Source organism: Prunus avium, chromosome 5, assembly GCF_965620075.1.
Source record: "Prunus avium chromosome 5, drPruAviu1.hap1.1, whole genome shotgun sequence".
In the NCBI taxonomy this organism is placed as follows: Eukaryota; Viridiplantae; Streptophyta; class Magnoliopsida; order Rosales; family Rosaceae; genus Prunus; species Prunus avium.
Window position 1 is genome coordinate 16,373,448 of NC_142288.1, and position 22,632 is coordinate 16,396,079.

The following is a 22,632-nucleotide window of genomic DNA, read 5'->3' on the forward strand; positions in this document are numbered from 1 at the left end:
AAACATCACCAAGCTAACCAAGGGTCAGTGCTTGAAAGTAGAACAACAGAGGTTGGCTGCCCTAAAGGTCATAACAAGACAAGGCGCAGCGTATGTGACCTCCGAAGAGCAAGTTCTCGCACTTGCTGAGTGTTAGTATAAGAAGAAGGAAGGAGAAGACGAACCGGTTGATGAGGATGAGAAATTGGGACATAAAAGTCCCTATTGGAAAGATTGGAAGTGGGACAGGGACACAGTCATTGTCTCTAAAGACCTCAAGGTCGAGAATGCAGACATTAGGAGGACTGCTGAGAACAAGAATCTGAAGTTTGAGGAGTGGGCAGACGTAGACTCGCTCACGAATTGAGTGGTTGGCTGGCCTTAAGTTGGGGAATTGCTTTCTGAGTTAGGTTTCATTTTTTTTTCTTTCTATCTCATAGGGTTTATTAACAGTTCTCCTTTTCAACAATGTAATATATCCATTATGGTAATAAATTTGCTTAAAGCTCTGTTGTTTGGTTCTATTGCTCTGTGATTTTTGTTTGTTTGGTTCTACTCTGCATTCTAAAATTAGTTCCCTAGTATGCTATTAGTCACATTCACACCAAGGTCGTGGAATCTTTGGATCACCAAGCCTCCTCTCTCCAGTAGCTTACGCTACACAACATTAGCATCGTTGGACGCTATGAAGGGCACAACTGTCTGCTCTCCCCAAATAACAGCATTACTTGGAAGTAGAGTCATGATAAGAACAAACGTAAATATATACTCTTTAAACAAAAAACTATGAGAAAGTGATAGAATAAGAGGTAGAAAGAGTGAGTCGATGGAAAAAGTACTTACACTGCATGAGGGATAGAGTTACAGTGTTCTGGCCAAATATGAATTTGGCGAAGATGTTGCCAGAAGATGCTGTCACACTAGCAAACATAGTGGTGTCGAAGAGGTTGCATTTACTCTTTTACTATATCCTCAACTGTTGATGCTAGATGCAAAACAAGTGTTATGTTGTAGAGTGAGAGTGGGGATGAATAGGAGACTATGAGAGAGGATGTGTGTGTAGTGTGCTTTGAGATAAAGAGTGCAAGAGAGTTTGAGAGTGTAGCTTATAGTAGATAATGTGTATGTGTGTGTGTGTGAGATTAATATGAAATAAAACAATGGAGTATATATATATACTCCATTGTTTTATTTCATATATATATATAAGGAGAAAGAGTGTGGTTGGGCCACTTTCTGGTAGGAAATGTGTTAGCCTCATATACAAATCTCAAGCCTTAAGGAAACTAGAGTACAATTGATTAAATGTATTTGTAGAATCAATCGATTATGGTTGACTTGGTTGGGCTTGAGTGGGTTATTTGTTCTAGTTACAAATTCAATCCTTACTGAACAAAATAAAACATAAAAAGTTTGTCCTAATTAGTTGTTTAGTTTCCTCAAGTTTCCTAAATCATGGTACAATAGATGTTGGGTGACGATACATTAACCTTGAATCTTTAAAGAAACTTTAAGTGATTGAGCAATAATAGTACGGAAAATCATCACTTGCAAAAACAACGTTAAATTATTTTGATTAAAAAAAAGAATTTTAAAAAGAGAGAGAGAGAGAGAGAGAGAGAGAGAGAGAGAGCAAAATAGATGAAATAGGAAACATGCACCATCAAATATTGTTCATATATCCATCTATTGGCTAGGTTTCAAACCACTGGAGCCAAAACACACAATCTGATAGTGTGTCATACATCTGATAATGTTTATTGAGCATCCATCAATAGTCAATGATGTTCAGACGTTTTCAATTAGCTAAAAACGCCTAAATCAAGTACATAATTAAATATAAGCCAATAAATATTCTGACATATAATCTAAACACTTAAATAAGTCAACAATTCCACACATTAAATGCATGTCCTAGCGTTTGTGGTGTGTCATACATCTGATAATGTTTATTGAGCATCCATCAATAGACAATGATGTTCAGACATTTTAAATTAGCTAAAAACGCCTAAATCAAGTACATAATTAAATATAAGCCAATAAATGTTCTGACATATAATCTAAACACTTAAATAAGTCAACAATTCCACACATTAAATAAATGTCCTAGCATTTGTGGTGTAAAAGACCTCTTTTGTTATAATTTATGCATTTGTTGGGTGATTTACCCAACAAACGACCAATTTATCATTTGTTAGGTAAAGGGGAATGTTCGTTGGGCAATGGGCACTTTGAAAATCATTACACTGAATGAGGTCCCAATGTTTGTTGGGTAATTTAATCAATGAACTTGGTCATTTACCCAACAAACGTGGTGATTTACCCAAAAAACAACCACTTTAGTATTCGTTAACTAAAAGATAGCATTAATTGGGTAATGGGCACTTGAAACATCATTACCTACTGAACGAGGGTCATTGCGTTCGTTGGGTAAATGGCCTTATCTAATAGATAATTTATATGTTCACAGGGTAATTTACCTTATGAATTTGGTTATTTACCAAAAGAACGACCATTTTAGCATTCATCGGGTAAAAGAGGGCATTCCTTGAGTAATTTACCAAACGAACGTAGTAATTTATCCTATGAATGACCACTACAGTGTTTATTAGGTAAATCAGAGTGTTCATTGGGTAATGACACTTGGAACGTCATTAACCAATGAATGAGGGTCCCAACATTTGCGTAAATGAATTCGTTGCATAATTTCTAAGTTTGTTGGGTAATGGCAATTGGAACACCATTACCCATTGAACAAGGGTAGTTGATCTCGTTCGTTAGGTCATGATTGCCCAACAAACATAGAAATTACCTAACGAACATGGTAATTTACCCAATGAACAACCACTTCAGTGTTTGTTAGGTGAAGGAGAGCATTCATTGAGTAATGCCACTTGGAATCTCATTAGCGTTCGTTGTTGAGTAAATGACCTCGTTTGTTAGGTAATTTACCCAATGAACGTGGTGATTTACCCAATGAAGGACCAGTTCAGTGTTCGTTGGGTAATGACACTTGGAACGTCATTACCCAGTGAACGAGTTTCCCAGCATTTGTTGGGTAAATCACCTCGTTCGTTGAGTAATTTTTATATTATTTGGGTAATGTTTACCTGAAAAATGTGGTGATTTACTCAACGAACGATCACTTCAGCGTTAGTTGGCCAAAAGAGGTAGTTCATTGAGTAATTTACGTAACGAATGTTCATGTGGTCATTCATGTCTTCGCATAACATGTACTTCTTAAACGACTCTTTGTTGGAATCTCATATTATGTGCAAATACATGATAAGAAATCAACGATTAAGGGCCAGTTTGGCATTGTTGTGCTGTGAAAATAATCGCTATCAAATTTGCTGTGAGAGAAATCAGCTATGAGAGAAAGCAGTTTGGCGTTTGGTAAACTTTTTATTATAAGTAATGTTTGTACAATAATCAGTTTCTAAGTGTTTAGTAAATTTTTTTATGAAAGTGTTTTGAGCTGTGTATAATAACTAAAAGAGCATTATGTTGAAATGGCTTTTTTGTTCAAGTGTTTGGCAAGAGGAAAAACACTTTCACTTTTATCTTCTTTTTTTTTGGTATTAAATATGCTTCCATCATACCATAAAAATTATTTTAATTATTAAATAAATAAAATATTCCATTAAAAATAAATATATTGTCAATAATATGGTCATAACAAAAATTAAACTAGTCATAAACAAGCAATCATATACATTTTTAAGCAAATGAACTCATTAAACTTGCGGCTATATGATTTCAAAATGTCTTCATTTCTTGTGTTACAGGACCATCTTCTTGTTGTGCATCAAGCTCTCTCTCAATCTCTTCACCTTGAATACCATTTGGAGGTTTACGAAATTTAATTGAGTATTCACAATGTAAAAAACTAAAATATAAATTATATGAATTTTTTTCTTTAGATAGAAATAGTATCATTTGGAGGTTTAGGAAAATTCAAACTTTGATCACGTAAATCCGATAGAAATATCCTTGTATCATGGGCCGTGTCTTCCCATCCGGCACATGCAAATATAAATTGCATGTCAAAATTGCACGCAGCCATCACATTTTGGGTAGGTATCCCCTTTCTACCAATAAATGGTATTTGATTAGAAGGATATACTATAGCTCGCACATGAACACCATCTATAGCACCCATACAATCCTACAAGTGATAAAAAGGCAAACATAACATTAATTATAACATAATAAAGCATAGACAAATATTTAAGAGTAGTAGATGCAATAGTTACCTTGAAATGAGGAATATATCTAGAATCCTATATGGGATACAATCCTACTCATGATTAAGAAATTGAAGTTTGAGTTCAGGATCTTCCATGACAACAAACATCTTTCTCTTCCCTTCGCAAAACAATTTAGTTGCAAACCACCATAACTTGCTACCATGCTCTACCCTAGGTATAGTTGCAACATCTTTCATCACTTCAGCAATACTAGTTCTTTGTGAAACTATATTAGCCATTGATGTTCTAGTACTCCTACTCTCAACCACCTCAACAAGACGTTCAATTTGCAATGATAATTTTGCAGCACCTCCCATTTTCCTCCCTCTTTTACCTTTCTTCTCATTATTATCTTGAATTTCAAATGATTGATTAGTTCTCTTTTTTGGCACATTGTTTGTAGTTTGAGTGGTTTCAATTGGCACAAACTCATTCGAATCACCGTTAACTTCAAGTGGATTGACATCATCATCACTTTCAAATGAAGGTGGCTATATTTTGAGCATTCCACAATGCTAACAATTTTTAGGATCCAATTGCAAGATTTTCAGTTGTGGTGAAGTTACTATTCTTATTTGCCATCTTATTGCAACAAAGACATTATATACATTATATATAAGCACAAAAGAAAATAATATACAAGCGAATTACAAAATAAACCAAACTAGCCACAACTCAAATGCAATGCATAGATGTTTATCTAATCTGAACAATGCATAGATCTATCTCAAATGCAAGGAAAGGTAACATTTAACTGACTACAAACAATTCGATTAAGGGATTAGAAAGTCACATTGTAAAAACCATGGATCAAAAAACAAGGCTAATAAGGCAGGTTGTGTTCTAATATGTAGTTGTATAATTATACAGTAAAATCTTCATCAATGGTTCAAACTAGCAAAAAGATAAAATTAAGGGACATAGAACTAACGAACATATATATATATATATATATATATATATATATATATATATATTCTAACATCAGTTCATTGCAGTATTCAACAGTACAGTGTAAAGGATATTCCTCATTGTGTGCTAGTAGAACTATGAATACAACTTTGCTGATAAAAATTAAAGGAAAAATTTTCATACCATGAAATATGCAGGAATTTTAGGAATCACAATCTTGAATTGCTCAGGAGACAGACCCTATCACATAATTAAAGTAAAAATTGTGTAAGGCACATTGTCAAAAGAAATCTTGCCATAAATTATAATAAAGTCTAAATTTATTTCATTAGGGAATAATCATAAAAGGTTAGCACAAAAATTAGTACAAAAAACAAACCATTTAGAGGCTTTTGGCATACAAGAAAAGAATCAATCTTCCTTTATTTTTCTTTGGAAGAATAAATAATAAAGGGCACAACAATCTCATATCTAACTAAGCATTCAAATAAGAAGTATAATTTGACAAGTAAATGTATTCCAGCAATAAAAGTTCCCAAAACAGTGACCGCATTTGAAAATTCTAGAATGATTTTTTTTTAACACTAGAATGACCTACTTTTAAGCCCAACTAAAAAAATCCTAAACCTTAAGTGTAATTTCATTCGTAGTCAAGAACTCACCTTTTCCTTTTGATGGCTACCAATTAGAAGAAGATTACCATCGATATTTATACTTGTAAGCACAACCTACAATATATTAAACTAACATTATAATATGTGTGTGTGTGTGTGTGTGTGTGTGTGTGTGTGTGTGTGTGTGTGTGAGAGAGAGAGAGAGAGAGAGAGAGAGAGAGAGAGCATTAAATAGAACCGCACAAACAAGTTTCCACATGTACAAGCAGCAAAACAGATGTAACATTAAATAGAAACGCACAAAAAAGTTTCCACATGTACACCAAGCAAGTATCCTTTAATGAATACCAATTAGGAAAGATTACCATCTATATTTATGCTTGTAATCACAACCTGAGATAGATCAAAATTTACGCATTATAATATGAAACTGAGAGAGAGGCAGGGACAGAGACAGATTTAACATTAAGGGTATTCTAGTGATTTACCCCATGAACTTGTACCTAACTTTCGATTTGCCCCATATCCTTTTTTTTTTAGAAAATTAAAGATATGAATTATTTTTTTTTCAGCCAATTTCCCCCATACCGTCTAAATCGTCAACATTTCATCTAATTTGCCGTTAAATATAAGGGCACATTGGTCAATTTGTACATTAAAAATAACTAAATACTAAAAAATAAAATAACATTAAATATAAAACACAAAAAATAAAAGAATTTTAATAAAAATCAACCCACCACTCCCACAACCTTCTCTCTCTCTCTTCCTTTCCTCCTCCCCCAAATTCCATCCAATTCCACTAGCCACTTCCCTAATTCCAACTCACGAAGCCATCAACACCCACCTTTAATTTCAAAAACTCAACATGATTGTTTTGTTTTCACCAACTGAAGCAATACACATTTGTTATTTTAAATACCCATTTGACTTGGCCATTGATAGGTTAAAAGACATAGAGAAAAACATTCTGATCATGTTTATGGGTTCTATATGAGCTTTCCTTTACTCCCATTAACCATTCAAAGAGAGAGAGAGAGGGGGGGTGGGGGGTTTGGGGTTTTGGAGTGGTTGAGCTGGAGGATGGGGAGGTTATGTGTGGGAGAGGAAAGGGTTGCATCCTTTGGAGGAGGAAGAGGAGGAGGAGGCGGCGATAATATTGAGTGAAAATACAACTAGGTTGAGAGAGAGAGAGAAAGAGAGAGAGAGAGAGAGAGAGAGAGAGAGAGAGAGAGAGAGAGAGAGAGAGAGAGAGAGAGGTTGGAGGGGCTGAGCTGGAATCCCTGGGAATGGGGTAGAAGCATCGGGGATAGGATGAGAAGTAGAAAAAAAACTAGAGGGGAGGGAGAGGGGGCGCTGGGTCTGTGGGTGGGGTAGGGTTTTTTTCTTGGTTATTATTATTATTTTTTTTTCAAAAAAAAATATATTTTTAATGATTCAATAGAAAATTGGATGAAATGTTGAGGATTAGACGGCCACCGGGTGGGGGGGGGGGGGGGGGGGGGGGAATTGACGAAAAAAAAGAAGTTTGTATCCTTAATTTTCTAAAAAACAAGGATAAATGATAGGTACAAGTTTAGGGGGTAAATCACTAGTATAACATTAACTAGAAGTGCACAAAATCAAGTAAGATTTATAGTACTTTTCTCTAGCTTAACTGAAACCTTAAATTTTTCTTCTTTTCCACATAAGTATTTTTAGATAGATTATGCGTCTGATTTTGGGTATTGAGTTTTGCCATATAAAGTGCAAGTTCTTTAAAGTAGGCATCAAAATTTAACATTTTCTTATGAAATAAAGGGATTTTTTATTTTTTTTGGAGCTTTAGACTTTTAAATATTGCTCATTCCTTGAAAAATTCTTGGATCTGCCACTGTGGGCATCAATCCGGCCAAACCAACTAAACCGATTGATCCTATTTGTAATTAACAATTTGGTTTAGTTTTGATCAAGAAAAAGTCAAACAGTTTAAAAATCGAACCAAACCGTATATTATTTAGTTTGATTTAGTTTTGAGCTTTTATAAATCGGCATAAACCCGTTTACTTATATATTTATTTATTTGTATTTAATTTTACACATGTAGTGCTCTAATTAGAAAATAACTAGATATCAATGTTGAATTGTAGCTATATTAGTTATTGAAATTTGATGTTTTATGATTTGTTGAGTTTTAGGATGGTTTGATACACTACAAAATGAAAAAGGTATGTAGCAAGTTTTATTTTATTTTATTTTTTGTTGTAATTTGGCTAATAATGTTGAAAAAATGAAAAATAAAAGAGAATTGGACTTAGGCCCAAACCGGCCGAAGTAAACCGAATCAAATTGTTTTAAATTAGTTTAGTTTGATTTGGTTTCCTCCATGAGTATTATCGAAACTGAACCAAATCAAATTATTATATTGTAATTAGTTCGGCCATGATTTTGAGATAAAACCGATCCAATTTGGATGGTGCCCACCCCTTAAAAACCCTCTATAAGGTTGAATAAAAATTCGATTAATCGTTTGATATAATTGCTATGCTTAGTGTGTGACTCGTTGGTTTTTTTAGGATTATAGGATTCAACAAAATCGACCGGCCCGTAGTACGAACTGATAACTATAGAACTAATAATCAACTCATCTCTTCGCATTATTTGGATATAAGGAACCAGTCAAGATATGATATATGAGTCATATCATTGTAGTAACTGAAATCATTTTTGCATAAACACAAAAGAAAAACCAATCTGATTATGAGTTGTAAAGCAATAAAAGTATACAGATAAATGGAAGGGTGAGAGAAAGATAGGAAAAGAAATATCAATGATATATAATTCCAATATGTAAGGTCTATGAGTCATCTCATATAAAGGGAATGTAATAAAGCATCAATACTGATTGATCCATAATTAGACAAATCGGTGCATAGAAGAAAAAATCAAGAGCCCTGAGCCAATAAAGACTGAGAAGGTTGACTCAAGAAAAAATTTCATTCATTAATAAATTTCATTATGGGCTCCATTGTAGAATTCAGACCTAACCATTAATCGAGAAGTGGTGGGGACGACAGAACCTGTGAATGCATAAGATTCTATTGAAAACGAATCCTAATGATTCATTAGGTAGGATGGCGGAACGAACCAGAAACCTATTCATTTATTCTGAGAGGTCATGTCATAGACTAATCTTACAATTGAATGTTGAAAGAGTAAATATTAAAACACAAAAAAATTTAAATTTATAATAGATATAGATTAGATAAAATTTAAAAGAATACCACGATTCCGTATATTATTCACCGTGTATATTATTTTTTAATTGTTTAATTCGCGAGGAGCTGGATGAGAAGAAACTCTCATGTCCAGTGCTGTAGTAGAGATGGATGGAATTGATAAACAACCATCACCTCTATAACCCCAAAAGAACCAGATTTCGTAAACAACATAGAGGATATTAACGAAAACTCAAAAGTGGCCCAAACTGTGGGACCAAAGTTGTAATCCTGCCTTTTGCAATTCCCACCACTGCGGTGTTCCAAGTCGTCAGCCACACTCCACCCTGCAACCGTTTCTCTCTCTCCCTCTTTATACCGGTCGACTTCGAAAGCTTACCCACAAAAGAAAAGAAAAAAAGAAGTCTCATTTCACAGCCATGGCTTCCTCAACCGAGCTCAAGAAAATACTAGGTGACCTCAACAAGGACTCCTTCATATCTCTTCTCTCCAAGCTTATTGGGGAGTCCAAGTACCTCCAAAACAACCCACCTGAACTGATCCCTCAGGAGGACCGAGCGGTCAAGCACGTGCTTGATTCCCTCCTGTCCCTTAGCACCACCACAGGCGGTGGACCCTTGGTGATCAACCATGTAACCTACTTTCCTGGAAGAGGAAACGTTATTGTAGAATACCCAGGAACTGTGCCTGGGAAGATCTTGTCCTTTGTGGGGTGTCACATGGACGTGGTCACTGCAAATCCTAATGACTGGGTTTGTTTCTTATATCCAATCTTTGAATTTTGCTCTGTTATTGTTATCTTGGGTTGGCTTGTATTCGTTCAAGAACATTAGAGTTTGGCAGTCTATCTTCAACATATAAATAGCTGTTCAATTCAATTTGTGTTTTTGTTGATTGTGCCTGTATGCTGATTCTTTTGGCATTTCTGTTATGGGGTTTTTCTGAATTGGCTGGAGCCTCAGTTTGATTATTACTTGTTTCGAGTTGTGTGTAAACTAATCTGGGTTCGTGTGGTTATGGATTGCATTAGTGGTTTCGAGGCTATCTGTTTAGTGTATTCACATCAGTATTTTCTGAATGTTTATTTTTTATTTTTTATTGACTTATGCTCCTGATATTTTTCAGGTTAGCGTTTCCCCCTTTGGAGATAAATATTTATGTTTCTCTGATTCTATCTGGGATTTTATGCGTCCAATTCAAGGTTGAACTCGATTGGACTAAAAAATTTACGAACTCGTGATTTTTGACAAAATTCATTGGTTTTGAACTGAAAATCCCCTTTATTCGTCTCTGGCCTAAATTAAATTCAGAAGTTCTCATTTTTTCTGTGTGGCCTTACCTTTTTCAAATCATTGATAACTATGGTTTCGTTTCCGCTAGCTTATCCTTCCTTCATATCTTACCAACTCCTTATCTTGTGTTTGTTTCAATTGGAATCAGATGTTTGATATATTTCTATTTCACCGTGATGCATCTAAAATCAATTGTGAAGTTTAACCAGAGTTTTCGATGATTTTCTTTGATAAATGTTTTGTTTTCTATTGTGTTCTTGTTTGGTCTTTCAGTTTGCATAATTTGACAGTAAGCTTTAGTTCAAGACAACCATAAAATGCTGTAACTGTGGCCTATTATTTTTTTTTTCTTCTTCACAGCTTAGGCTCTGAAGCTCTTTGAATGTTCCATTTGCAATGATAGTTTAGTATTTCATTACAGGAGCTTGCTTTTGTCGTTTGCATTGTGTACAAATAATGGATCACTACTGGGATGTAGTTTAAATGATCATCATTATTTTATTTTCTCAATTTTGTTAGGTAGTGATGATTCATTGTGCATCAAATATGATTCTTGTATTTGCAGGAGTTTGATCCATTCTCATTGAGCATTGATGGTGATAAGCTTTGTGGCCGTGGAACCACTGATTGCTTGGGCCATGTTGCACTTGTAGCTGAGCTCATGAGACGGCTGGCAGAGACAAAGCCAAAATTGAAGTCCACTGTGGTTGCAGTCTTTATAGCAAATGAAGAAAATTCTGCCATTTCAGGTGTTGGTGTGGATGCACTCGTGAAGGATGGGCTACTCAGTAAGCTAAAGGAAGGTCCTCTGTAAGTAATTTGCATTTCTTGTAAAACTGAAGGAAAACTAAGAAACATCTCTCTGATTCATGTTTATGATTATGACTTTTGGGATTCAACTCAGGTTTTGGATTGACACGGCAGATAAACAACCTTGCATTGGTACTGGTGGTATGATACCTTGGAAGCTTCATGTGACTGGGAAGCTTTTTCACAGTGGTTTAGCACACAAGGTATACCACTATGTTGTTTAATTCATTGACTTGTCAGTGCACAGTTTCTGGAGATTGTCAGTTACATCTTTTGCAATGACATTATGGAAATTAGTTAGACTGGTTTTGTAGTTTTTTTTTTTTTTTTTTATCTCTACCCAAGATATGAGAGGGTGAGGAAAAAGCCTGTATTCTTTTTAAATAACTGGGAATAGAAATGGGGACTTCTGGAGTGGCTGAGGTATTAAGTTGGTTAGCAAAGAAAAATGTTACAGGTTGAGACAAACTTGACTGGTAAAAGTTGAAGGTGCTACTTAGATGGATGTGGCTGAGTTATTAAGAGAAGGCGTGATAAACATTTCCCCGATAAAACATAAAACAATATAAGATACTTCTCTCTCTTATGCTGCAAATCCTATGACTGGAGCTGTGGGGGGGTTGTGATGCTTCAACTTGACCGGACTAGATTGTCTCATTCTATAAATCATAATCATTTCCATGATCAATACAGTTATTGAATTTGTTGTTTGGGCTCAGCATTTGCCTACTATTGGCTTAGATGCATACCCCAGTGCCTACTTCTTTGCAGCTACCATGTCACTACCATGTATGCTGGTGGGGGTCTCGGTCAGCAGAATACCAAACAGTGATGTTATTTTTTTGTTGTGTGTTTCATTTTTTTGTTGACCCTAGGAGGAGCAAGAACGCTTAACAACTTAGGGCTCAGGTAATAATAAGAGAAGGCATGATGGTTTCCATATAATAGAAAATGCCTTCAATGATGTGCAATATAGGGTTTCAGTAGCTGTGCCCAAACTATTATGGATAGGGAAGTTTTGATTTTATATGGGCTTTTTATGAATAGTCATTGCTTTAAAATGGTTATAAATGATTTTTTTTATTACATCAAAAGAAGGTAAAAAGTTATCTTGGTTCAAATTCAATTTTATTTTCTTTGACCTACAAATGGCTCCTATATTTCGTTAGGATAAAAACTTGTTAGGAGCAAGTGAATCAGAGCCTGAACTTGTATCTACTTGGACAATTGAGCATTTTTACAATAAGTTAAGAATCAAAGCAGAAATTACATCCTGTTTCTACTTATTTATCTCTTGAGGCTGATGTTGAATATCTGCAGGCTATAAACCCTTTGGAGCTAGCTATGGAAGCACTGAAAGAGATCCAGTCGCGGTTCTATAGAGACTTTCCTCCCCATCCCAAGGAAGAGGTCTATGGATTTGCAACACCGTCAACCATGAAACCAACTCAATGGAGTTGTAAGTTTTAAGGTTTCAATCTTATGGTGAAAATGTTGGAAAAATGCTTTTACATTACATTGACCTTTTTCCGGTTGCAGATCCTGGGGGCGGAATAAATCAAATTCCAGCAGAGTGCACAATTTCAGGAGATGTCAGGTGTATAATCTTCTCGATGACTTTTGTTTGAGGCATTTATGGTAAAATGACATCTCTTTTCTTTTCTTGGTCGTAAGAGAAATGACAATCCCAGAGGATTTGTCTTTAATCTTCTTCTTTTCTAGGAGTTGCTCTTAATTCTTTTTTTTTTTTCTTTTTTTTTGTTTGCAGGTTAACTCCCTTCTACAAGTAAGCAACCTGCTTTGTTTGGCTAAGTTCCGTCTCTTATAGTTTCATTGTAAAAATTTCATATGGGCTCCATTTTTAACTTGCGAAACACTATTAACCTGCTACAGTGTTAAGGACGTGATGGAAAAGCTTCAAGAATATGTGGATGACATTAATGAAAACATTGGAAAGCTTGACTCACGAGGTCCGGTTTCAAAGTATGTCCTACCAGATGAAAACTTAAGGGGAAGGTGCTCTCTCTCTCTCTCTCTCTCGTGTAATTCTTATAAGATATTCATTTAGTTAACATGTAATTACTCAATCATGTGAGCTTTCTTAATTTTAACATTAGTCAAATGTATGCCATAAACCCTTCCCTGTGCTTTCACAATCTCTCTTACCCTTAGATGATCCTTTGTTTTCTCTGCATTTTAAATAGCTACCATCAGATATGTCAAACAAACAAACAAACAAACTTTTAGGGCATGCTAATTATTAAAATAAAAAAAGTAGTTTTACTTTTCTTTTTCTCTACAGCCTCACATTAAGTTTTGATGAGACAATGTCTGGAGTTGCTTGTGATCTCAACTCCCGTGGCTTTCACGTATTATGTAAAGCTACTGAAGAGGTTGTTGGGCATGTAAAGCCTTACTCAATTACTGGAAGTTTGCCTCTCATTCGAGAACTGCAGGTACAATTAAAAATAAATAAAAAATCTTTCTTCCAAGGCTTTTTTTTTTTCCTTTTCTTTCTCTTGTATTTTTCCTTAACTATATCATTTTATTGTGTGCTAGGATGAAGGATTTGATGTTCAAACGTCTGGCTACGGTAATGATACTATTTCTTTTGGCGTTTTGGATTTAGTTCACAAAAGTTATAGATACTTTAGAACTTAGAAACAACCATAATGCTATGATGGCATCAAAGGTTGTATTACTTAGTGTATGTTTTGATGGTAATTAGTTTAAGAAAATAGACTTTGTGCATATGAAGCTTTGAATTATAAGTGAGATGAGTTCTTGGGCCTGTTGGCTGTCAATTTTGAGAGGATGAGAGCATAAGGGAAACTGAGCTCAGAAAGAGGAAACCTAATTTGTATGACTGTTTATCCTGTGTAAGTGGTAAACGGATATGAAGGTCACCTGGTTTGTCTTGTTTAAAGGGCACACAACCTTTCGAAGTAAAGGACAATACTTCTCATGATAAGCATACTTATTTGTGCATGGTGTGATGGTAATTAGTTTAAGATGCTGGTATAAAAATATACTTGTGGATATGAAGCTTTGAATTACAAGTGAGAACAGTTCTGGGCCTAGTGGCTGTCAATTGTGAGAGGATGTGAAGATAAGGGAAGCTGAGCTAAAAAAGAAGGAACTTAATTTGTATGACTGTTTATACTGGATAAGTGGTAAAACTGACATGAAGGTAAGCTGATTAGTCTTATAAAAGGGTATTCTCCACACAACCTTTCAAAGTAGAGGAGAATACTACTCATGATATGCATAGCAGTTGTTTCTGGGAGTTCGTAGGTTATTATATCTTAGTTGATGATGTTCTGATTCTTTGCCCTTTTGCATGCATGTACAGGCTTGATGGCCACATACCATGCCAAGAATGAGTACTGCCTTTTTTCCGATATGCGCCAAGGCTACCAGGTGTTTGTCAGCATTATCTCTCAACTAGAGGACTGAGAATCAGCAAAGAGAAAAGAAGAAAACTAGAAGACTGAGAATAACAAGTTGCAATGATACTACCAAATCAAACCAAAAATGAGTACTGCCTTTTTTTCTGATATGTGCCAAGGCTACCGGGTGTTTGTTAGCACTACGTCTCGAGTCTTGACTAGAAGAATGAGAATCGAGGGGAAAATAAAGGGAAGTGAAAAGAAAGTAGAAGATTGAGAATAATGAGAAATTGCAAATGATACTTACCGAACCATGGCTGATAAGTATTGTTCAGAATTTCCAATAGTCATAGCTAAGCAATTCAAAGCTTTCTCCAAGTGTTTATGGTTTACATGTGAAGTGTTTGTGGTTGTTATCCCTATTTTCATATATGTTTGAAGGCGAAATTCTATATAGTTGTTATCCCATGTTTAGGGTGCCATATATGGACTCCTCATGTGGATCATTTCATTAAACTTTGGCTTTTTATTGCAAATGGTCCCTAAGGTTAGTGAAATTATCACTTTTCGTCCTTAATATTTTTATGTGACATTAATAGTCTTTAAGGTTACTCTTATACATCAAATTGGTTCCTAGCATTAGCTTCCATCAAAATTTCTATTAAAGTGCTGACATGGCACGTATATGGAATCCACACATCCAATTATATAAAGCTAAGTGGATTTTGATGAATAAAAGATACCATAAAAATTAATATCCATAATAAAAAATTTAGAACAAGGAGATTAAAACTTCAATTTAAAAAATAAAATAAAAATTGCAGCCATCTCTCTCCCTTCCACGACCCAAATCAACCCTCAATCCCAGCCCCACCCACAACCCGCCCCAACACCCAAATCCCATACCCAAGGCCAATGTTTTAAATTTAAAGTTTGAATTTTTTTTTTGGTAGGAAACCATTGGCAGTGTAAGAGCCCTTTCTTCTGCTCTCACTCAACTCAATGCCCGTGACCAATTTTGCATTTGTTGCCGCCATCTTCTTTTCTTGATTACTTCTTGAGAGAGAGAGAGAGAGAGAGAGAGAGAGAGAGAGAGAGGGTCGTGTTGGCAGAGGGGGAGAGAGAGAAGAGGGGAGGGGAGGGGAGGGGGGAGGGATGGATGGCTTCAATTTTTTATTTATTGAAGTTTTAACCTCCTTTTTCTTAAGTTTTTTAGCTAATTTTTTATGAATTTTAATTTTGGGAGCTAATTTCCCCACTCTCCTTTTCTCCATTCACATTTCCTTTTGTTTTTTTAATACTTTTTAATTAATTTGGTTCTTTTTTGTTCTTTTCCTGTCCTATTTTACCTTTAGTGACATGGCCAGTGAGACACCCAAATGTGTGAAAGAAATAATAAAAGAATTCTTTAAAAATTGGGTAATTTTCGCCTTCATAACCTTTTAAGTTTATTGAGTTTCAGCGAAGGTTTTTTCCTCACCGTCACCCAGACACACCCTACCCTCTCATGACCGCCACCCTCCCCCAACCCACCCTCTCGTCGTCGACGCCCACCCGTATCTCCTTACCCCTATCGTCTCCACTTTCTCTCTACCTCGGTTTCTTTTCACTTTCTCTCTCTCTTCCCCCTGTCTCTCTTCAAACAAGCTTCACAGCCCCATCAACACGTCGAGCCGATGGCTTCATCGGGTCGCAGGCGCTGACCAGTTTCCAAACCCAGTCGTTGCGGCAATTTGGGACTGGAGTGAATTGGGTGGGTGATTGTGGAAATTTGGGACTGGAGGGGATTGGGTGGAGTTCGAGTTTTGGGTTCTTATTCAACTGTGTTCAATATCTCATCAGTCTTGTCCTGCAAGACTGCCACAACTGTTGAAATTTTGAAATCCACGTAGAGGTGAAATCCATGACCAGAAAATAATATATTTGGTGATGCCCAATTAAGAAATGCTTCTCCGCAAAAATCACCTTTCTCAAGCTACTTAATTTCTGGAAATTTGATTGAAGAAGAAGGTTGATTTCTGGGTTGTTGGGTGTTTTTTTTCTGGGTTATTACCTCAGGGATTGGGGGATGGGGTTTGGCTGCATTTTTTTTATTCTTACGATCTTATTTTTATTACTAAATAATATAAATGTGAAGTAATATAAAAGTAGAGTAAAAGGAATTTAATGCAAAATAAGGGTAAAACAAGAAAGGGAAAGAACAAAAAAGAACCAAATTGATTAAAAAGTATTAAAAAAACAAAATGGAGTGTAAGTGGAGAAAATGGGAGTGGGGAAATCATCTTCCTTAATTTTTATCGAGTTTTTTATTTAAATCCATTTGACTTTATATAAGTGGATGTATGGGCTCTGTCAATACTCTAATAGAAAATTTGATGGAAGCTAATGGTAGGGACCAATTTGATGTATAGATAGAGAGTGACTTTAAGGACTATTAATGTCACAAAAAAACACTAAGTACGAAAGGTGATAATTTCTTTAAACTCAGGGATCATTTGCGATAAAAAGCCTTAAACTTAAGTGAAGTTACTATTTAGATGAATCATGTGGCTAATATGAAGTCCACGTCTATTGTTCATATATAGCACCCTCACCATAGAATGACTCATGTTTGAAGCATTGGGTCACTTTTAGGCATTCGATTGCATTTAGGAATTCGGCTGCATATCTTATTTTGGGCTTCTAGCCATCCCCATGATTAGGGCCACTCAAACATGGTTTGGGCCAAATGGTGATCCATTTATTGGATTTTGGGCTTGGGCCAGTCAGATTTCAACTAGGCTCAAACAACTAACTATTTAAATTATTTTGGGGAAAAAAATCAATTACATCATGTGTAGTTGTATCTTTGGATGTATCCAATCGTGAAAAGAAAAAAAAAATCAACCACCAAGTATAAAATGATACAATCATGTTTGAAACGAAATTTGGTTAATCCAAAGAGAGTGAGGAATGACTTATATCATGCAAAGCAAAAGAGAGGATATTAATATCCTCCTAATTTATTGAATGGCTAGCCGCACAAGACAAGAAGTAGCAAGAGCATAGCTATTATTTATTTTAAAACAAATCTAGCAAGGCAAGATGCATATTCAAAAGAATTAACGATATTTCACCCTCTTCAAGTTTGGGCTCATTATTGAAATGGGCCACAAGATTTCAAGTGGTTAAGAATGTTTAGTCCTGTACATGAGATCATAAGTTTCATTTCCCCTTCCTTCAATATTGGAGATTTCTCACACACACACACAATTATGATGTCGTGGGGATTCGAACTTGAGACCTCTGGTCTGCAAGTCAATGTCCTTTTCTACTGGACTAGATCTCGTTGGCAAGGACCTTAAGAACTATAGAATGACTTGCTAGTTGTGTAACACGATAAGAATTGAATCCATTCCTAATAGCTCGGTTTTGAATATGAGGATGGACAATACAAAGGTAAGTAACACTCCAGGCCAAATCTTATGTATTGATTAGCTTCAGCTCTTTAGGCTACCATTTATAGTAGTTCTTGATTCTTTCTTAAGTAAGTATTGCATGCAGTTAAGAAAGTCCTACCTATGAACATGCTAAACTTCATTAATCCTCCCCGTCAATCACTTAATACCTTACAAGGTAAGAAACCTTCAAGTCCTAATTAGGTAACCTTCATTCTTATTTCTTAAGAAATAGTATGCTCAGGTTTTATTCAATCCACTCAAAAAACAATCAACTTTTAATTTCATGCTCCTTTGTCTTTCAATTGAAAGACTTATTTGATAATAGCATAAGACTAACAAAGCTTAAATACAAGTTATGAAGTGTACCAGATTTGATAAAATGCGCCAAAATGCATGATAGCTAAATGCAGAGGCTCGGAATCCGTTCATCAAATACCATATGCACACATGGGATGTCAATTTTAATAGAACCAAATTGAAGCTCTGAAAGTTCCTAGACTTGATGGGTTACATTACATGCAATTTTTATTTCATTTTATCCTACTTCCTAGGAAAGAATTAGATTGTAAGTTTATGGCATGGTCCGGTTTTGTTTAATAATCATGAATCCATTAGAGATATTAACGATACTAAGAACCCATCAAGTTTTGATTTCACTGTTTAATTGCATCCACACGCTAACAAACTCTTACACTATCTAATTACCAACTACTGTTAATTGGGTAACATATGTAAGCCAACATCTACATACATCCAGACATTACATATCCATGATCTCCACTGAACTCTAGAACGCAACTGTGTCGAGTACAGTTCCCAAGGTCTGGGCTATGTTTGAGGACATCATGTTGGAGACATGTTCTTCCAGGTGCTTCTTGGCATCTACCCTTCCCACATTTGCAATTGCAAGCTTCTCCGGCTGCGCATCACCATCCTCTTGCAGTGCATTGTTGTACTTAATAGCTAAGTTGGACATCTCCTACAAAACCCAAATGAAAAGGTATCAAGACTTCAGCACTAAATGACATCTGAATCAAAATCTGCTCACATTCTAAAACATGCTGGAAAAAATTTCCAACAGTCCCATTGTCAAATGGCAGCATATAACCTATTTTTCATTCCATTAGATAAATTTAGTTTTCATTTGGTCACAAATTTTTAACCAGGTAAACAACACCGAGATGAAGCTTAAGCAGATCATTAGAGTTTATGGACAGTGATAGAGCACTGAGACCTGCCTATCAATCAAAATCAGATTTCAAGGTTTCAAAATAGAATAATTTTTCCTATGAGCAGTTTAGCACAAGAAATCAGTTACGACGAAATTTCAGGTCTATGCTGGCCTAGAATTACTTTGCTTAGAACTCTGCCCCCTGTTAACCTTCACACTTAACCATAACCAGCGATAACCTCCTAATGATCCAGAAAGAAAGTGAAGCATACGCAAAGCCAAAGAGGAAACATGCTTCTATATTGAAAAATGTAACTAATATTTCCTTCAGCTATACTTGCCGAACTAAACAAGAATAACCATAACGGGGGCTTCATGAAACCTTGTCTTACCTGAAGAGTCTGTTCATTTGTTTTTGAATGAGCATCAAATTGCCTCATCGTCAGCCCATCAGTCCATGTCTTCTTATGAAGGTTAAGCAACATTTTCTCCTCAAGTCCATTCATCCTGAAATTTACTGCTAGGGAGTAATAATTCCGGTTTAACCCATGGATCAATGCCTGAAGAAGGAAATTACATAAGAGGTCAAAAAATTTAATTGCAAAGAAAAGGGTTTAAAATTTACTTGTTGAGAAACTCATTTGACAGGATGGTTTGTTAAGATGGCCAAGATTGGATGTGGTATGCCACGGTTCTTGGCCAAGCATCACAGTATTTGGATTAATAAGGCGGAAAGCATCGATAACCACCTTACCCTTGCCACTCTGAATGGGGTCCACCACCACAGCCACAGCACGTCGATTTAAGGCTTCAAACCCTGCAAAAGATTACCGGTATAAGAACATAACACAGTTTTCCCAGTATGCTAACCAATGATGCATAAAAAAAAATTCCAGTCAAGGGTATCATCAACATCAGTAGAACATAAACAAACTGAGAAGAGTCAAAATATGCTTCCCTGCAGAAGACCCAATCTTGGGTGATAGGCAGAGGAACAAAAGAGCGTACACACAAATAGACGCCATGTAAATCAACAACATGGAACTTTTGCACATCGATGGGGTAACTATGCTCCCTTGAAAGGTAAAAATTTGGAATAGGACCTAGTGAACTTTGGGTCCAGAGGTTGTTGCCACATTTGGGGGACACACAAGAAAAGAACGAGAGTAGAGTAGGCTGAGGTGATCAAGCAACATGGACAAGATGTCAAGGGAAAAGAGTTCTAAAAGCAGCAACGATTTTTTAACAAAGCCGTCAGAAGCTGGTAATGAACAGTCCATGCATAGCTAGATTATAGAGAAAAATACAAACGACAAATAGAATAGAGAGAAGCTGGTAATGAACAGTCAATGCATAGCTAAAAATTTATACTATACAGAGATTTATTTTGTTTTAAACAAAAAAATAATAATAATAATAAACATGTGCTACATGAGATGCAGGAAAATTGTAATTTTTTGATAAAAAAGCACAACCTGTTGCGTCGTCATGTCCACGCCAGATAACCAACAGCCAAATCCAGGATGCGAATGGTACCAGCCTACGACCATCTCAAGTCTGCAATTTCAGTCAGAAGAAGATAAATTACGACAAGAACAAGACGGAGCAACATGGAGAGTAAAGCATGACAAAAATAAAAAGATCATGTACAAGTATCATCTGTTAGGATAGTTAAGAATGAAGGTGTGCATCATGCATTAACATTATAAGAACACAGATGCGTAACATGGAGAGGAAACTATGACATTAAAAATAAAATGAAAGTATTGAATGTAATTTTATCATCTTTCAATTGAATGTGAATTATGCAAAGGACACAAGTAGGAATCACATATTAATATCAGGGCAAGCGAATGTGAATACCATAAGGAATAATGTATGATGAATTAAAATTTAGGTTTTAAAGAGATGCAAATCGAGTACACAACTACCCTAACAGCTACAAGTTTAGCTGGTTAATCAAAGTGAAAGAAGAGGAGTATTGACCGTTGAGTTTGCTTAAGCATATCGAGCATATCAGTCTGGAAGACATGATCTATGGCCTCGAGACTGACACCAGTACCACGCTGCGGCATCGCAACGACTTCCACAACATAAGTTGTGTATTCATCAGGAAAGCTTTCCGAGCAACAAGCCCATGACCTCCAAAGGAATCCCGGCTCTCCCTATTAATAATCAAATTTGCTAGAATGAGTACTGAGTTGTGAACAAAAACTAAATTGCATAGGCATGAAAGGAAAAACAACAACAATAGAAAAATAAAAAAGAGGGTCCAATCCAATCATCAGAATCAGGGCAACTCAAAATCCTCCCAGAAACCCTAGTTAAGATCTGCAAGTAAGGCATAATTTGGATAAGATTCATTTCATAAAGGCAACAATAACTTAGTTATGGTTTTGAAGTCCAACCCATAGATAAACCGAATGTAAGCAGCTAAGAAAACAATGTAAAAACCCTAAACCAGAAAGTTGGGGAGCCTACCGTGAGTGAGCATTTTGAGAAGGGAGACTAGGGAGATGTTAACCTACTCCGAGGAATCGGGAGTTGGCTGGCCCAAACCCTCTCCGGCATTGGCGTCGAAAATTGTCCGAAACATCACTCTCTCTCTCTCTCTGTCTCTCTCTCTCTGTGTTTAAGCCCCAAACTATATTAGAAATATGTAAGCTATCTATCTAGCGTGTCCACAAAGAAACCTTGGTATTAGGCTTCTAGTGTGAATTGTAGGAATGTGCCCAGAATACAGGTTATGTTAAGGTGGGAGCCGCCTGGAAGTGGGTGGGTTAAGCTCAATGTGGATGGCACTTGCATGAATGCTTCTGGGAATATTGGTGCTGGTGGTGTGATTAGAGATTGCTTTGGGGAGTGGTGTGGAGGGTTTGCTGTGAATTTGGGGAAGCGGCATATTTTGGATGCTGAAATCTGCGGTTCGTTTTTTGGCCTTCAATTAGCAGTGGCAAAGGGCTTCACCAAGATCCTCATAGAAATGGATTCTCAGAGTGCTGTGAATCTTTTCAAGAAAAGGGATTCTCTTTGTTTTCATCCTCTAGCTGCTTTGCTTTCAAACTGTGGGAAGATGCTTAGGCATTTTGAAAGTTGGAATATCCAGCATATTTTCAGAGAGAAGAATGGTTTGGCGGATTGCCCGTTCTGTTTTTCTGGGTTTTATCAAAAAATAAAGGGACAAATTTGGTATTTCATCCATATTCTTTCTAGAGATTTTTATTCAAAAACCCACTTTTAACATGACATTTATACAAAAACTTAGAGCCTATTTTATAAGAACCAATTAGAAAATAACAAGTGGCTAGTTTTGGGTTTTCACTCCAAATGGCTTTATAAGTGCTTTTGTATATTAAGTCATGCTAAAATGAGTTTATTAGTGAAATTGTCATATTTCTCTATCACATCATCATCTTCCCATTAAAATGAGGTTTGGAGATTCTCTTTCCATTCTTTCTCCCAAGGAATTGAAAATTGCATAGAATTCTTAAATGACAAAATTTAAATCTCTACCGTTTAAATTTCTAGCAATTAATCATTTCAATGTTTGAATTTAT

At 35.9% G+C, this 22,632-nt stretch overlaps 1 protein-coding gene and 1 long non-coding RNA gene across 3 annotated transcripts; one reads left to right on the top strand and one right to left on the bottom strand.

The window, feature by feature from the left end:
* The first annotated feature begins 9,074 nt into the window (after positions 1 to 9,074).
* LOC110768015 (Peptidase M20/M25/M40 family protein) lies at positions 9,075 to 15,041 on the top strand. Its single transcript, XM_021971695.2, has 10 exons — positions 9,075 to 9,725; positions 10,831 to 11,075; positions 11,170 to 11,278; positions 12,396 to 12,534; positions 12,615 to 12,672; positions 12,844 to 12,861; positions 12,969 to 13,091; positions 13,378 to 13,531; positions 13,635 to 13,668; positions 14,428 to 15,041. The coding sequence occupies exons 1-10, from the start codon at positions 9,393 to 9,395 to the stop codon at positions 14,529 to 14,531; spliced, it is 1,317 nt and encodes a 438-aa protein (XP_021827387.1). The 5' UTR covers positions 9,075 to 9,392; the 3' UTR covers positions 14,532 to 15,041.
* A 3,490-nt stretch (positions 15,042 to 18,531) lies between these two features.
* On the bottom strand, positions 18,532 to 22,218 carry LOC110768006 (uncharacterized). 2 transcript variants are annotated; one of them, XR_015835714.1, is made up of 6 exons: positions 21,557 to 22,218; positions 21,062 to 21,406; positions 20,551 to 20,632; positions 19,825 to 19,892; positions 19,468 to 19,635; positions 18,532 to 18,883 (listed from the first exon to the last, which is right to left on the bottom strand). It is a non-coding gene; the product is annotated as an uncharacterized LOC110768006 (long non-coding RNA). The 2 variants fall into 2 exon arrangements; XR_015835713.1 differs by having other exon boundaries at positions 19,830 to 19,892; positions 21,557 to 22,217.
* Positions 22,219 to 22,632: the final 414 nt, after the last annotated feature.